This window comes from Lissotriton vulgaris, chromosome 3_1, assembly GCF_964263255.1.
Source record: "Lissotriton vulgaris chromosome 3_1, aLisVul1.2, whole genome shotgun sequence".
In the NCBI taxonomy this organism is placed as follows: Eukaryota; Metazoa; Chordata; class Amphibia; order Caudata; family Salamandridae; genus Lissotriton; species Lissotriton vulgaris.
In genome coordinates, this window is record NC_141689.1 from 907377330 (window position 1) to 907394293 (window position 16964).

Here is a 16964-nt window from a genome sequence, read left to right on the forward strand (position 1 = left end):
CCATGTTGTCATCAAGCAGCTGGTAAGCCCCTTGAAGGGAAAGTCTGTGCTCCCTCAACAAGTGCGATCTCTTCTTCTGCGGCCTTCTTTGCTGGGGTACCAATCCGGGACCTCTGCAGAGCAGCGACCTGAAGTACCCATACCTTCACAAGACATTACTGTTTGAATTCTTCGTCGCTCAGCGACACTGCAGTGGGCCAAGCAGTCCTGAGGAACCTCTTTAAATAAGTGGTGAACTTTCCCTCTCATCCCGCCTTCCTTTTCCTTCATACCTTCTTTGCACATTCCTTGATACAATTGATTGTTTCTTGTTATTTCTAAATGCATATATGGGTATTTGGTGCTAATTTGAGTTTTAGTAATATTTTATTTCCCTGCTTTTAAAAACTTGTTTTTTTTAAAGGAAAAAGAATGATGTCTAATCTGCGAAATGTGCTATATGTTTTTTCCAATCTTTAATTTTATTGACGCATTATTGATCTCTATTGAAAGTGATACAGGCAAAGAATCGTGCTCATGACTGCTAGCTACTCGTATTCTAGCATGGGAATCTATGAAAGTTCCAATACTGGAGTTAGAAAACAAGTTGCTTACCTGTAACTTTAGTTCTCCAGTATTAGAAACTTTCAAAGATTAACGGTGCATCCCTATGGTTATAGGGAATGTCCCCCAGGCAACAGGTGAGTAGTCCTTATTGAAAAGGTTTCTTCAGGTTTGTCAATAAAGTTTAATGTGAACACATTCCTTGGTATTCAAAATTCACTTTATTTAAACTGTTGTGTCACAGTTATGTTGAGTAACATCCTTTTTGCCCCAGTATTGGAACTTTCATAGATTCCCATGCTTTGTATCATTCCCACGTTGTTGGAATGGGAGCCTCAGTAAATAGAAAATACCATAGCAGTAGGTACAAAAGAGAAAACTAGGCCTCATCTCATTTTGTAGCATATCCATCTCTTTTTGTAAAAGAGACCAAAAAAGTTGCAACAACCAATCAGAAGAGCCTCACCCCATAGAACCCTCCTGAGAGAGCCTCAGAGCCTGAGTTTCTACAGCACGTTGTGCTAAGGGAGTCTCCTCTGAGCTCTGCTCGGTGTTTCTTTCTACAACTTGAAAAATCAACCTTTTTTTCTCAAGATGTCGCATAAAGAGACGAAAGCCTTGTTCAAAGCTTGTGCTACCTGTTCAAAGAAAAGACTTTATGTGGAGGACAAGCATAAGGATTGTATATACTGCTTGTACCCGGACCACAAAGCTACTGATTGTAAAATCTGCAGGACCTTCTCTACTAAGACATCAAGGGACAGAGAAGGAAGACTTCTGACCTGGCTGCAAAAGATGAAGTCTAGAAAGTAGCTAATTTCCAGCGACAGCGAAGATTCCTCTTCAGCTTCCTCCCCAAGAAGATCTAAAAAGAGAGGTAAGCCTTCCCCTTCAACATCTGCTGAGCCTCCATCTAAGACCTCTCAAAAGACCTCCGATAGGTCTAGTAGGTCTAGTCCCCGAAAATCTCCTCACCGAGGTGCAAAGGAGAAAGAGGGATTGGTGTCTGAGGTGGTTTCTTCTCGGAAGGAGTCTCAAGTGCCTTCTGTTATCTCTTCACCACCTGGGAAAGCAAAACGTTTTAAAAAACCTGTTTCCCTACCTCAAGAACCAAAATCGGACAAGAAAACCCGCTCGTCAAAGGTGACGTCTTCAGGTAAGTCGGCGACGACGAAAATCCAGAAAACTGCTATTGCTGCCTCGACGACGGCTGCGTCGACGGCTGGAGTTTCATTCTCTGTCGTCGACAAGACGATGACACCGACAGTGGTGTCCACGACCACTAAGACTACCTCGACGACGGCAAAGACGATGGCTGCTGTAATACTGACGACGAGCTCGTCGACGAGGCCGTCGACTATTTCCCCTCCGTCGACAATGACTCTCTCTCCGTCGACGGTGCTCTCGTCGATGACGACTCCATTGCCAGCGATGTCGACGACGAACCCGTCTACGGTACAAAAGGTCAGGATCTCCATAAAAAGATGCCAAATCACACCGGACATGACATCCCCACGAAGAGTGACGCCCTTGCCTCCAGCCTTACTTTTAGAGGAGGACTATTCGGATGATGATGATAGTCCATATGGGGACGCTTATAGCCCATCTCAGCTCCAGGTAAAATACCAGGACTCTGACTCTGATGGCTACTACGAGAAGGAACAACAGCCTCCTCCTAGAGAGAGAATGCAGGATCAATCTCCACAGGGTATGGTTTCTATGCCTTCTTCTTTGATAAATGACCTGCAGATCATGTTAATGGATTACAGGAGATTTCCTTCCCAAGCCTCCAAATCCATTCAGCCACCCCCTCCACCACCGCCACCTTCCTCTTCAGCTGTGGAGGTTCAGGCAAGGGAACAAGAACCTGCGGAGGAGAGACGTGGTGGCACCTCAGGACAGGTGTATGGTGACAATGATGACGGTTCCTCTGATGATGGAGGAAATGTAACGGAGGTTCCAAATCCGAATAGAGAGTGGGATGATTACATTATTCCAGATCCACCTTCTCCTTCACCGGATCCGGTAGACTCACCTCCTGCTGACATAGGAGGTTTCAATAACCTCATGGAAAGTTTCTATGGTGCAATCAGACTGCTTCCTCTATGACTTCAAGGAGCCATACAAGAAATCTATCCGCTCTATTCGAATCATAGAGCATGTTTGGTCTGAGGGTGTGAAGGTCATGCAGTCTCCAGCAACCGTTGTTTCGGTTCTACCACGGCTGGAGAAAAAGTACAAGGCCCCTGATGGTAGTCCCGCATGCCTGGTTGGCCAACCGAGGCCGGACTCTGTGATCCCCCAGGCGGCGCAAAGGAAGTCAAATAATCCTTCGGCCCCTCTGGCTTCTCCTACTGATAAGGAGGGTAGACGCCTTGGCAATGTGGGCGAAAGATTCTCATCAATGTCAAGTCTCCTCGTTCGTGCCTCCAATGCACTCGCAATTTTGGGACAATATGATCGCCAAATGTGGTGCGATATGTCTCCGTTTGTGGATCAGTTACCGAAGAGTGCTAAGGCGGATGCAAAGGAGATTTTAGAGGAAGGGGAGCGCTCTTCCTCGGAAATAATTGACTGCGCCATGGACATAGCCACAACTGCTTTTCGTGCCTTGGCAGGTTCGGCTGTACTAAGAAGACACGGCTGGCTTCAGGCTACCTGGTTTTGCCCTGAGGTGCAAAATAAGATTTCGCATTGTCTGCGTAGCTGGATGATCATTACATCAGACCGGTGGGTCTTGAATATCATTCGATTTGGCCACATGTTAGAATTTCAACAGCTTCCTCCTTCGAGAGCTCCTCGTCCCACCGAGTCAAAACATCTGCGACTTCTACGTCTCGAAGCCCACCAACTAGTCATCAAGGGGGCAATAGAACCGGTACATCACTCTCAAAGAGGAGAAGGGTTTTATTCCAGGTTTTTCCTGGTTCGCAAGACTGAGGTGGCGTCCAATATTAGACCTAAGGGAGCTCAACACCTGTCTCATAAAGCTGTCATTCAGAATGGTCACTCTTCAAGACATTTTACGTCTTCTCAATCCAGGGCACTACATGGCAACTCTTGATTTAGAGGATGCGTATTTCCATGTGCCAATCCATCCAGCTCACAGACGATATCTACCCTTTACAGTAGCCAAGAGCCACTTTTAATTCAAGGTGCTTCCGATTGGTCTCAGGTCCGCACCACGGATATTTACATAGGTATTGGCCCCAGTGGCGGCGTTTCTCAGAAGACAATCTCTGGAGGTTCTTCCCTACCTAGACGATTGGTTGATAAAGGCTCCATCCTTTCAAGCGGCTTCCAAGGCGGTCAACAGATGTATTCAACTTTACAAACAACTAGGTCTTCAACTCAACAGATCCAAATCGGTCCTTCAACCATCTAGGGCGGCCAGATTTCTAGGGTCCATTCTGGATACAAATCGCTGCAAAGCTTTCCTTTCGGAAGAAAGACCAAAAAGACTCATTCTTTCAGCTCGTCTCTCTCAAAGGAGGAAATCTCGGTTGGTCCGCCTGTGCAAATCGCTACTAGGATCGATCTCATCTTGCATACCATTAATTCCGCACTGCAGGCTAGGAATGCGTCCACTGCAAGAACAGCTAGACAGGCAGTGGTGCCAAGCAGAAGGCTCATTCGACAACAAAATAACAGTAACACCAGGAATGAAAAGCGCAAGCAACTGGTGTACGATAAAGGAAAATATTTCAAAGGGTCTCACTTTCAGGCTCTCCCCAGCTCCCATGGTTCTCACCACAGATGCCTTACTAGAAGGCTGGAGAGCAGTGCTTCAGGATTTACAGGTGAGCGGTCATTGGATGCCCGAGCAGCGCAAGTTCCACATCAATCTGCTGGAACTCAAGGCCATTCATTTAGCTATACAAGCTTTCCTTCCAAGAATACAGAATGGCTTGGTGCTGGTTCGTACAGACAATACAATGGCCATACACTATATAAACAAACAGGGCGGGACAAGATCCCGGATTCTTTCAAGGGAAGCCCAAGAAATATGGAACTGGGCAATCCTCCACAGGATTTCTCTCACGGTGGAACATCTCCCAGTTACACTCAATTCAACAGTGGATGCACTGAGTCGTCTAAAATTAATCAGTCACGAGTGAGTACTGGATCAGGGCAATATGAAGAACATCTTCTCAGGTTGGGGCACTCCAACCATAGACCTGTTTGCGAGGCCAGAAAACAAGAAATACTGTTTCTACGCAAGCAGGGATCACCATCGAAGTTCACTGGGGAATGCTCTTTCGATAGCCTGGTCCGGTGCATTTGTTTACGCCTTTCCTCCGATACCCCTACTTCCGAGGCTGATCAGGAAACTCAAGGCAGAACCTTGCAGGATGATTTTGATCGCTACAGCGTGGGTCCGACAATTCTGGTTCACTGAACTTCTCCTACTCTCTCAAGATCAGCCAATTCACCTACGGCCCATTCCGTCTCTATTGACAATGTCTTGGGGTCAAGTGCTGCATCCAAATCCAAGCTCACTCCAATTGACAGTGTGGCTCCTAAGCACAAAGAATTCCAGAATTTGAACCTCACTATGGAGTGTGAAGAAATACTATCTCAAGCCCGTGCACCAAGTACAAATAAGACTTACCATGCAAAATGGAAATGTTGGACAGGCAGTCCTGATAAATCTTTTTCATTGAGAAGTGATCTTTCCCTACAATCCCTCCTTCCTGTATTGCACATTTTGTATCAGATACTATATTCTTTTCTATGGTTACATGTTAACTTTTTGTTTCCTATGAGAATAAGTATAATAGGAATGTATTGATACTCGTGTTAACAAAATGTGCTTTTTTGGCTTACTGCTAGCTACTCTGATACAAAGCATGGGAATCTATGAAAGTTCCAATACTGGGGCAAGAAAACAAGTTACTTACCTGTAACTTTGGTTCCCCAGTATTGGTAACTTTCATAGATTCCTATGCGCCCACCCTCCTACCCTGGGAAAGCTCAGCCTTTTACAGATGTAGTTACTGTTACACAACGACTATGAAAATCTGAAGCTTTGAGGCTCTCTCAGGAGGGTTCTATGGGGTAAGGCTCTTCTGATTGGTTGTTGCAACTTTTTTGGTCTCTTTTACAAAAAGAGATGGATATGCTACAAAATGAGATGAGGCCTAGGCCTAGTTTTCTCTTTTGTACCTACTGCTATGGTATTTTCTATTTACTGAGGCTCCCATTCCGACAACGGGGGAATGATACAAAGCATGGGAATCTATGAAAGTTACCAATACTGGGGAACCAAAGTTATATCCTCAGTACATTTTCTTCCCAGGGTGCATTGTATATAACCTTGTGATTATTTATACATCCCAATGCATTTCGACATAAACAATGCCTTCATCTGGGGATTTTCTGAAAGCAATAATATTATATAATCAAGAGATGTTTGTGAACATGAAGAAGTCACATAGGTTATAAGTTCTATAACATCCATTGGTGATAGTGCTCATGAAACGAATGGTGGTGAAACGCTAGTTATAAAGGTTTGGTGGTGCAGCATTTGTGAAGGTTAAGTACTTATAGATGAAATGGTGAAAAAAATCTAAAACCTAATGGCAAGTTGTGAATTTCTGGTCAACGTTCGCTTGACGCCTATTAATACTGATCCGTTAACCACGGAAGGTAGTGTTTAGTAACATGCAGATGCAAGATTTAAACTTGAGACGTGCAGTCTATGATGACGACTATTATCTCTAGTATGTAAACCACGACAGGTTGTGCTTATATAAAGTGCAAATGCAGAATTAAAACTTTAAAAGTACAGCGTGTAGTCTGTTCCGAAGTGAAACTATGCAGTTAAACAGTTACCGCCAAACGTGCGGATGGTTACGTGCACGGGTTGAATACCGTGTTACAATAATGCTTACCGATAAGTCGTGATGATAGAATATAAACGCCCCTCGCAGCGTGGTGCTATCTTCTCCGTGAGCGATCTCTCAGGATAAAGAACAAGATTGTTGGGGGCGTGCTTAAATGATGCATGCGCGATGTATTTCCAGTAACATCGACAAAAGACTAGGCCGACAACGGGTAGTGTCATTAGAGTGACGTGATAAATAAAGTTGTAAACCAACGGTGTTATTAGAGTGACGTGTTGACTAAAGTTATAAACCAACGGTGTGATTCGTGAAGACTATTATACGCGTGATCAAATACAATGTACATCATATACAAATATATGAATTTAAACAATGAACCATAAAAAATAATGACAAATGAATGTAGAGCATATGTTTGTAAGAAATGTCATGTAATAAATGAATTTAAAATGATTTTAACCTAATAAGAATAAAAAAGTGAGAGACAAAAGTAATCCCAGTGTTGTGCAGAAATAATTACCTGTGTCACTATTGAACACTAGATAAGTGAAATTAGTGTGTAGGCCCATTGGTCACAAATATAAAGTCAGTAACACAGAAAGGAATTCTTTTTGATACTGTTTAATACCCAGTCCTTTCTGGTTTTCTGGGAAACTCTCTTTTTTGAAAGTAACTTTTTTTTTTCTCCACTGGGCTGAACAACGCCCTTTGGCACTAAAGTTATCTACTTCAAAGTAAATTCTTAGAGATACTAGCCCTGCCCTCATGTGGACAATCACCCCATATTCATAGTGAATAGCATGAGGCAGCTACAACAACATTTTGCACTTAAAGTTAGTCCAAGATGGGCTAGGACCTACCTACTTATTTTTTTTCAGTATCATATTTTAAGCCTACTATTTTACAAACCTGACTGACCTGGTGCTAGACATTTTCTTTATATAAAGTACTGATTACACACAGACGCTATTGTGTTATCTACTGTGTGATATTAAATCTAAGTTTCTAAAACCCTCTATCTCTTAAAGTAATAAGCTTTGCCTGCTTACCCTCATAATCATCCCAGAGTGAAATGCCTAGAGAAAGTATCCTGGCTATCCAATTTGGAGTCCACCAGAATTGGGGCCCTGGAACACCAGTGGTAAATTACTTTACCAACAAGGTGAAAGAGCCAGTAAGAAAACAAGTTGCTGACTTGTAACTTTAGTTCTCCAGTATTGGAAACTTTCATAGATTCCCATGCTTGAATCATTCCCCGTCGAGATGGGAGTCCCTGGTATATATAAAAAATATTAATACAAACCATTACAAATAGAAACTAGGCCTAGACCCAATCTAGTTTTGTAACATATCCACCTCCTTTTGTAAAAGAGGCCAAATAAAATTAACAACCAATCAGATCAGCCTCACCCTCTAGAACCCTCCTGAGAGATCTTAAGACCATCAGATTTTCTACTGCACGTTGTGCTAGGTTGTCTTCACTGAGCTCTGCTCAGTTGTTTCCTTGTTACATTTACTGCTTGAGTTTTTTCAACTGCTTTCTTCAGCTTTGTGTCAACATGACTGAGAAAGAGAAGAAAGACCTTTTTAGAGCTTGTGCAACCTTATCTAAAAAAAGGCTTTCCATGGATGACCCTCACAAGGACTGCATCTATTCTATTGCCTCTATCCAGATCACCAGGCTAAAGATTACAAGGTTGGCCATACTTTTTTCACCAAAACCTTAAGAGGCCATGAGGGACGTCTCCTGACGTGGTTCCAAAAGCTAAAGTCCAGGAGGGATCCAATATCCAGTGATGATAGTGATGAGGGCTCACCAGCTTAGTCTTCCAGGAGATCTCTGAAAAGGTCGAGATCTGACCCCTCTTCTTCTGAAGACAGTCCTGGGAAAGCCTCTAAAAAGACCTCTCATAGGTCTGACAGGCAAAGTCCAAGCAAATCTCCTCACCGAGGTGTAAAGGAGAGGGAAAGACCTTCTATAGGAGAGTCTACTTTGAGGAAGTAGAGTTCTGTTCCTCCATCTTCTCCTTCTGACAGAAAAGAGGACTTCAAAAAGCCCTCCTCTGTACCTTCTGAAGGAAAACATGCTAAGAAAATTCCACTGTCAATGATGCTGTCGACACCGTCGGCAAAGAAACTATCTTCGTCGACGCGCAGCGAAAATGTACAGTCTCCTCCGTCTTCTCTGACGGGATCGTCAATGAGTTTCCTTGCCTTCATCGTCCACGGTGCAGCATTCATCGTCAACTCCAAAGACGACTGATGCGGGGTCAACAGTGACGGCGAAGTTGTCGTTGACGATGGTGAAAGAGCCAGTAAGAAAACAAGTTACTTACCTGTAACTTTAGTTCTCCAGTATTGGAAACTTTCATAGATTCCCATGCTTGAATCACCAAGAGAAGGTGCTTTGGCTCCAACGGCATGTTGGGATTTGGGAGTACATGTTTTGCTTGGGCAGAATTTGTGTTTTCCACAAAAAGTGCTTGTTCTCCACAGAGCTGTGACCATTGTGTTTATCTGTCCAGCTGTCTGAGGTTGAACTTTCAGGGACACACACTATTTTAAATTGTCGTTAATAACTAGATGTTTTATGGTGTTTTTCAGCGACAGCAGCACACGTGGGTGGGGGCAGTCTGTAAACTAAATGCATTCCTAGGTCTGGCTTGACAGTACAACTGTTACCTGCCCTTTACACCTTCACCAATATTATTCTACTGTTCTTTGCTTCTATACAAATACATATCTATTCCCACTCTACTTGTAATACTTCAAATTACCATACAACATTATTTGAAAGTCAGACTTCTTGGCAATGCCAGTGCTTGTTTTTAAGTCGGGTTACTGTTTCCTCATGTTACCAGTTCTTCAAAAGGTATAATAGAAAGTACAGAGTTATGCGACAGTCTCCTTTAGTCCGTGGCTTTCATGTGTTTTCATGGTTTCAAATATGTTTTGGCAATGAGACATCAATGGCTCCTATAGACCGCACTTGTGATACGACATATACAGTGTAATTGAGTCCGTGTTTATTCTTGAATCATTTACTTTGCCAATGCAAGAACATTTTAATTGATGGTTATAGGAAGCTGGCTCTTTATACCGTATACCAAACAGAAGTAAATTATCTAAAGAGTCGAGGTATCCCTTACAAGTGGACAGACGCTTTCTCTAGCAATTCCAAGACTCTCTTTTACGGGATATTGTGGCTGAGCAGCTTTAGGCTTCTCAGAGAGGTGTGTTAGACATCTACAATACACACACAGTCAATAAATGGTACTATACGGATCAATAATGAGATACACACCAATTTATAGAAATAACACATATCTTTATGTATATTGATGTACCAAAATCATTACGATCAGGTAAGTATGTTTCGAAATAGAAATATTTGTAGTTTTCAAAAAGCAACTGAGTGACATTTCTGAAGCGGTAATGTTATCCTACGAAGGAAAGACATACACTACATACAGGTTTCTCACAGCAATAGGTCAAATCGTCTGGATTTAAGGTAAGTAGCGGGCAAGGTCCAATGCAGCACCAACAGGTCACCTCAGGGTGTCCAGGTGCAGGGGTGCAATATAGCATCAGGTACCCAATGCTGATCGTAGGCAGGCGGGCCGGCAGGATTGGCGCCAAGTCAGCTGCTTTTTTTCTGTTCTAGCTTTTTGTGACTCTTCAGCGTCTGTCTTCTTCTTTTAGGTCGACAGGATCTGATTTCGTGGTCCGAGGGCCTCCCCCAAAAACTAGATTAAGGGGCTGTAGGGAAGTGTACAGTAATAGCCAATGGGCTACTTAGGAAGTGGTCATATAGGGAGCGTAGTGACCACAGGAGTGTCTCAGAGTTCCTAATTCTTCCATCACCAAGATGGCAGGCTTTCCAATTTTGTATGCACATCAGGTAGCCCACCTTAGGGGTGTCACTAGCCTAAAGGTGGACACGCCTCTGACTACTAATTTTCCCATGTGTCCAGGCTCTAAATATGCCCTTGGTGATGGGGGTTGGCATTCCCTCCTGAAGGAATTCAGATTTGCGTACCAAAGGCAGTGGGATCTTTGAAGCTCCCTGCCTTGGAATACTAATTTATGAGTCATCCTGTGGGAGGGGTTGTAACCCCCCCCCCCCCCCCCCCCTCTGCCAGAGTAGGCTTTGCTCCTGACCTCCTGAGAACGTCAGCCCTCACCCATGGTGTCAGAAACTCATTAGTTGGTGGTGGCAGGCTGGTTGAGAGCAGTTAGCCAGCACATTAGTAGTTGGTAGGTTTTCAGGGAGCACCTCTAAGATGCCCTCTGGGTGCATTTACTAATAAATCTATCACTGGAATCAGTGTGGACTTATTAGTGCAAGATGTTTGATACAAAACATCTTTCGTTTCAGTGAAGCCATCATGTAGCTGGGGAACTAGTTTTTTTTACCAGTGCCCATCACATGTACATAAAATTACTTCCCTATTTACTTGTATTGTCATTAATTTTACTGGCCAGCACAGGGGCATATCTGCTCAAGCAGTTATGCCCACACATGTAGTATAGTGTGCCTTACCTTAGGGCTGTTAGGCCTGTGGTAGGTGTACTTTGCCTATACTGCATGCAGTGTCTGTAGGCATTGCACACACGTCTGTGTGCCTTGTTGTGTTTTCACTTTTATCTGCACCCAGACTGGCAGCCTGCAAGGCAGTCTGCGTGGGTTTCCCTTAGAGTGGCACAATTCATGCTGAAGCCCCTAGGGACCCTCTTCAGTACCTCACGCCTTAGGTACCACAGGTACCATTTACTAAGGGCTTACAGAGGGTGCTAAAGGTGCTGCCAATTGGGGAAACAACTGCACAGTTTAGGGAAAGTGATCTGCCACTAGGGACCTGGTTAGCAGGGACCCAGTGTACTTCCTTTCAAAATTGCACCATATATCAGGCAAAAATTGGGGGTGAGCATGTCAAAAATGGTCACTTTTCTACAATGGTTAAATATCTAGGTTTTATTCAAGAAGTGCGTACATGTTCGCTACCTTAGCCTGTTATAGGGCTCTGTTCACAAATCTACTTTCATGTTCATTTGCTCTACTTTGCTGTCATAATATGTTGGATGTAAAGCTTTGCTTTTTGTTGACACAGGATTTCCAAATGAGACAACAAATACTCTCACATTAGCACAGTTTTTTGAGGGTTCTAATGTTGCTTCAAATACGTTTTTCTTTCTAGAACATCTAGGTGCAGTACATACAAACTCGCCCTATGATTAACAAATACTCAGTCTCACAATAGACCTTTTTAGCTTTGTCAGTGCTTGTTTGCTCTGTGACACTTTTGTGGTGCATTTAATTAACTGGTGAATAAATATTGGGCAATAAACAGCAAAGGACAGACCTAGTTTACATTACATTGTAGTTGCTAACTTTTAAACATGCAAAATGATCTCTCTTCACTTTTTTCTGCTTAATATTTATTCCTCAAACCCTTCTTTTTTATTACAGACTATCAGCCAAAACCGATCCCCAAAATTTTTCTCCATCCTAGTCCTGAAGACGAAGAAATATATGGGTATGTTAACATGATACAATTTGGTGTTTGATAAATGTGATGTATTGCTTTGTGTCAATTATATAGGGCGGAGATAGACAATGCAAGACAAAATGGTGAAATTTGTTTTTATATACATTGCACATTTTCAGAAGTTGTGTTTGAGGGTGTGCTTTATTGCCATCCAAGATAGTTTCTTGGGTGCAGTCACAATCAACTATGGCTAAATCTTCCTAATACTTTGGATCTAATGGATAATTTATTTTGAGATTTACTCCCGTCCCTGAGACAAAGCTAGAAGAACTGTTACAGGTAAATGAAGTGTTCATTGTTCAGTAATGAAATCAATGGCTTTAATGATGACCACGTGATGACTCATGGACTAGATTATGTGCATAGCTTTAATTGTCTCAATTACATAGATGATTCAGCTGACTATGTTGTATCCCATCAGTATCCTAGGGGTACTGAGGCAGTTCAGAATAGATGTTTCTCTGGCAGATGACACTGAATCCTGCTTCCCATTGATATGACATTGACTTCTTTCAAAGCGGAATCGGAGCTGGTGGACTATCTTCAAGAACTCGGGGATCCACTATTAAAGAGAGAGGAACTCCAGTGTAAAAATTCTGCATCTAGCCTCAGTATAGCGATTTGAAGGTGATGAGTTCTGTCAGGAGAGAGTAGGTTTGCCTAGGTATTATGAGGAAAGGCGCAAGGAAATCTTCGCACTCAAATGAAACAGGATAACAGCTGATGGGTCACTTAAAACATCTGGCTCCCTCCAGTTTTCTGCCGGTGATGAGTGGCTTCAGTATGCTGGAGAACTAGTCTTACCTGAAATAGGACCTGCCATGCTTTTGCTGGTACCAGGTTGGAGTACTTTTGTGAAACATGGGACACCTTTATTGTAGTTGACCTTCTTGAATCTGTACATCTTTGTGCGGCACATCTCATTTTATTGATAACAGCCTTTCTGTCTTTGAAACCACACCCCTGCTCCTTAACAGTACCTAATCTTCTCTAGTCTGTCTATTCATTCCACCAATCCATGAACTCATATACCCACCAGTAATAACCATATATATCTTGTAATATGTTCATCTACCACAAATCAACTGGAAGAAATTAATGGAATTATTTCTTTCGGAGACAATGAATAGAGAGACGTCATAACGAGTTTCAGCTCTCTCTGGAGCCGAGATCACATGAAAAAGTTCAGCGTTATCATTGGTGTATTTGAAGTGATTTGTGCAAGCGTGACAACATTCACCTGTGCGAATTGTGCAATAGACATGGATAAGTTACTGTTAAAAGTTATATAATACACAAATATCGGCTTGAATATCCACAAAGGTAAAATTGATAACTTGTGGTGAAAGCATGGTAAAAGCAAAGCCTCAATAATTCACAGTCCTAAAAATCTGATATAATTTTGGTTAATACCTTTTTAGCCTTGCTTCAAATACCATCATATAACTTTATTGATACCTTTGTATCCAATGGTATATCTGCACATATTTTTAACTAAAGTGCTTAGTGTATTTAAAGTGCTTAGTGCTGCATCACCCAAATCCCCGAGTGTGAAATTAAAATATAGGTTGACACATCAAGTCCTAGTTGTATCATTCTTTTGGTTTTCTTCCTGTCTATATACTGGAGCCCCAGTACAAATCCGGTGATATGTGTTCAATCGGTGGAAGATTGTTTACTACTAAATGACGAATTCTGACCCAAATGAGGCATTTGATTTAGTTCAATTTATACAAGTCAAACTTCTTTATATTAATACAAATACTCAGTCTTTTGTCTATCTGGTGTAAGCGGGTCAAATCGCTGTTCTCGTGTGCTGTCATTTAATTAATGTGCAAATTGCACAAAAAATAAAGTGCAAATGCTACTTGTCTATTTAAATCACATTCGCAACATGTGCAAATTGATGTCAATGCATTGTTAATAAGATCTTTTTTGACAGTACTCAATGTATATAGATAAAATCATAAAATCACAGTAAAATACCTAGATTATATTTTCATTATACACAGAAAAAACGTCAATCAAGCTTATAAAATGCATATAAAAACCACAAGCCAGAAGACCCTCGCATTAAAGTTTCCAGGTAAATAACAATTTGATATTCAATTAAATTAGAATAAAAGACATAAAATATTAAGAATTATCAATCAATATTTTACAAGCAGGCATATAATTCTTCCATAACATTCAGTCCTGTAGGATGTTTAGAATTTAGCTCCAAAACATATCTGGTCTCTAATTGGCGCAGACATTGTTCCCTGTCCCCACCTCTTCTACTGGGTGGGACCGAATCAATCATAAAGTATTTGAGGTCCTGACTCCTTGATCCATGGGCACTTTTAAAATGGCGTTCCACCGGGAAAGTATTGTCCTGATTATATATTGCCCTAAGGTGCTGTAAAATTCGTTTATGCACCTGTAATTTGGTGCTACCTACATATTGCAGGTTACACGGGCAAATTAAAATGTATACAGCATATTCAGTTTTGCATGTCAGACATTTGGATATTTTAATACTTCTGGCACTGAATGGTGGTGAGTACATTGTTCGACTTTCCCCTTGTTGGCATGCCTTATTTATTTATTTATTTATTTAACTTATAAAGCGCACTATCACCTTGAAGGCATCCTGGCACTAGATCTACATCTGTAAAAACCCTTGTGTGTCTGTAACCAATTTGTATTGTCTACGACGTCTGGGCTGGTTTTCACCAGTTCAGCCCGCAATGAGGAACCCCTGCTGAATGTAATGGAGGGACGACTTGGCAACCTCCCCCCAGTGACTGGGTCACTCAGTACCATTGGCCAGTTCTATGTGTTGATTGATTGGAGCGGTCTATGTTGTTGGCTGGACTGTACAATAAATCTAAATTCCTCTGCTGTTTCGGTGTTCTTAGGTCTCGCAGAGAGACCTATTGCAACCAAACCACAAAACTGACTTTTTACGATGCGGATTTTGACGAGTGCATGAGTTCTCGTGACCGCGCTTTTATCCAAGCCGCCTGCCTCCGAGAGCTTTAAATTAAAGCCATCTGTTGCTTCCCCAGCCAACTCGGCCTCACTTCTCCTCCCCCTAATTAACACACACTTCTAGCACGGCCACGAGGCCGTGCTTTAAAGGGATCTGCTCCCCCGCCCCTAAAAGCTTCTGTCCGCAATGTTCTTTCATTCACAACTTGTTTTGTTTGTTGCTCTGCCAAGTTACTCCGGCTTGCGTCACATGGCTGCATGCTCCCAGAGTGTATGGCTCACGAACTCCTCCGCTAGTGGCAGGTTTTTTCACAGCGCCCTTTTCTTGTTAGAAGCATTACTACATAGGAATGAGACACTGCTGCTTACACACACACTTTTTGCATGGCAGTCCGAGCAGGCATGTACGCACATCACTCACACTACATGTGCCGCCCTGTGTACTTTTTCCGTGCTTCTATACTATCTGCGTATTATTTGTTTATTGTGCATGTGTAGCTGTTTACCTGATATGTATAAACATTATCTGTGTGTATTGTTTGAGCACTGGACATCTTTATCGCATACTGTTACAAACACATGCGCCTTTATGTACTTGTGTGTGTCTGTGTATATTGTAATTGAAACGTATTTGAGCAATACGAACCCGGTTGTGTCTGCCTCAAAGTATGGCTGATTGACAGGTGCCCAGGCGTGCTTTTCAGGCTCTGCCCTATGGTCACCAAAGGCCCTGTAGGGGCACTGCCCTCTGCAGTGTCACAGCACCTCTTTTGAAGGTCAGAGCCCCACACTTCTGTGTATAGCGCCTGGAAGTGACCGCGCATTCCACACCCACGCTGATGTACTACATAGACACCACGTGCTCAAGCACCAACAGACCAGCCCGGTTTACACCCTCTCGCCAGCCCCCTGCCCCCCAGGCGCATGGAAGAGTGACACTCAAAGGTGAATGGCTGCTTTTCAAAGAGCCCCCCCACAACGCGTGAGCCTCAGCTCCGCACCCAGCAGCCTCCGTGCCGCCCGGCGGTAATTATATCCATTCGAAGTCATTTACTGCCGGACAGCGCTACAGTAAATATGCATATTTCTAATAAGGTTTGCACAATTACTCCAGTCAAACACGGGGGCATGTTTACATCACCTCCACGTACAAAACGGAAGTTAAGGCAGTAAACTTTCTAGGCGGCATCTGGGGGCACAAACCTGCAGGAGATTGTAGGGGCGGTCCCCCACGAAGAGACGTCTTGGTCTTCCGCTTCTCGGCGTCACCCCTACCCGCCATACTGGAAAATGCTCCCCGGAGGGGCCCACGCGACCTGGTGAAAATGGCCGCCGGCAGTCCGGGCGTCAACAAACCACAAGGGCTGGCTCGTATGGCAAGAAAAAGTCACAGTTTGACACAAAAGAGATAAAATGAGGAGGCAGTGCTGACACTAAGTGGAGGCTGGAGTGGTCCCCAGCCGGGCGAAACGGTCTCTCAATCAGACCCTGCGAGGATTCGGAAACGAAATCGAAAGTGGAGATACGGCCACCAAGGAGGCCCCACTGCCGTTGTTGTTCAACTCCGTCCCGGAAACGCAAGTCGCCAAGTCCCCGGCACAGCCTCCAGGTGGGCCTCGAAAGTTCAAAGTGCCGTAATTTCGGTTACCCAAGTCCGATTTCAATTCCGAAAAGAGTTGTGGACTCAGTGGAGGTTCATCTTCGAAGATCCGTCCAAGAAATCAGGATATCCTCAGGATAAATTGCGAGGAGTGGCGAGGGTCCGGGGAGCCCTGTGCTCACGCGACCATCTTGGATGCTCGCTAAGCTCCTCCTCTGTTCTGTCTCTTTTTATGTTTCGCCTACAGACAAGCATCAGACATCCACAAACATCAGACATCCACAAACATCAGACATCCACAAGCATCAGACATCCACAAGCGTCAGGCATCCACAAGCGTCAGACATCCACAAGCGTCGGGCATCCACAAGCGTCGGGCATCCACAAGCGTCGGGCATCCACAAGCGTCGGGCATCCACAAGCGTCAGGCATCCACAAGCGTCAGGCATCCAC

The 16964-nt window shown here is 43.4% G+C and overlaps 1 protein-coding gene across 3 annotated transcripts in view; it reads left to right on the top strand.

Moving 5' to 3' along the window:
- Positions 1 to 16964, top strand: part of LOC147727192 (tight junction protein 2-like) — a 595437-nt gene that overhangs the window by 378391 nt on the left and 200082 nt on the right. For all 3 annotated transcript variants that reach the window (XM_086961242.1, XM_086961240.1, XM_086961241.1), the window contains one exon: positions 11860 to 11926. In XM_086961242.1, coding sequence (XP_086817368.1) covers positions 11860 to 11926 — 67 coding nt within the window. The remainder of the gene's footprint in view (positions 1 to 11859; positions 11927 to 16964) is intronic.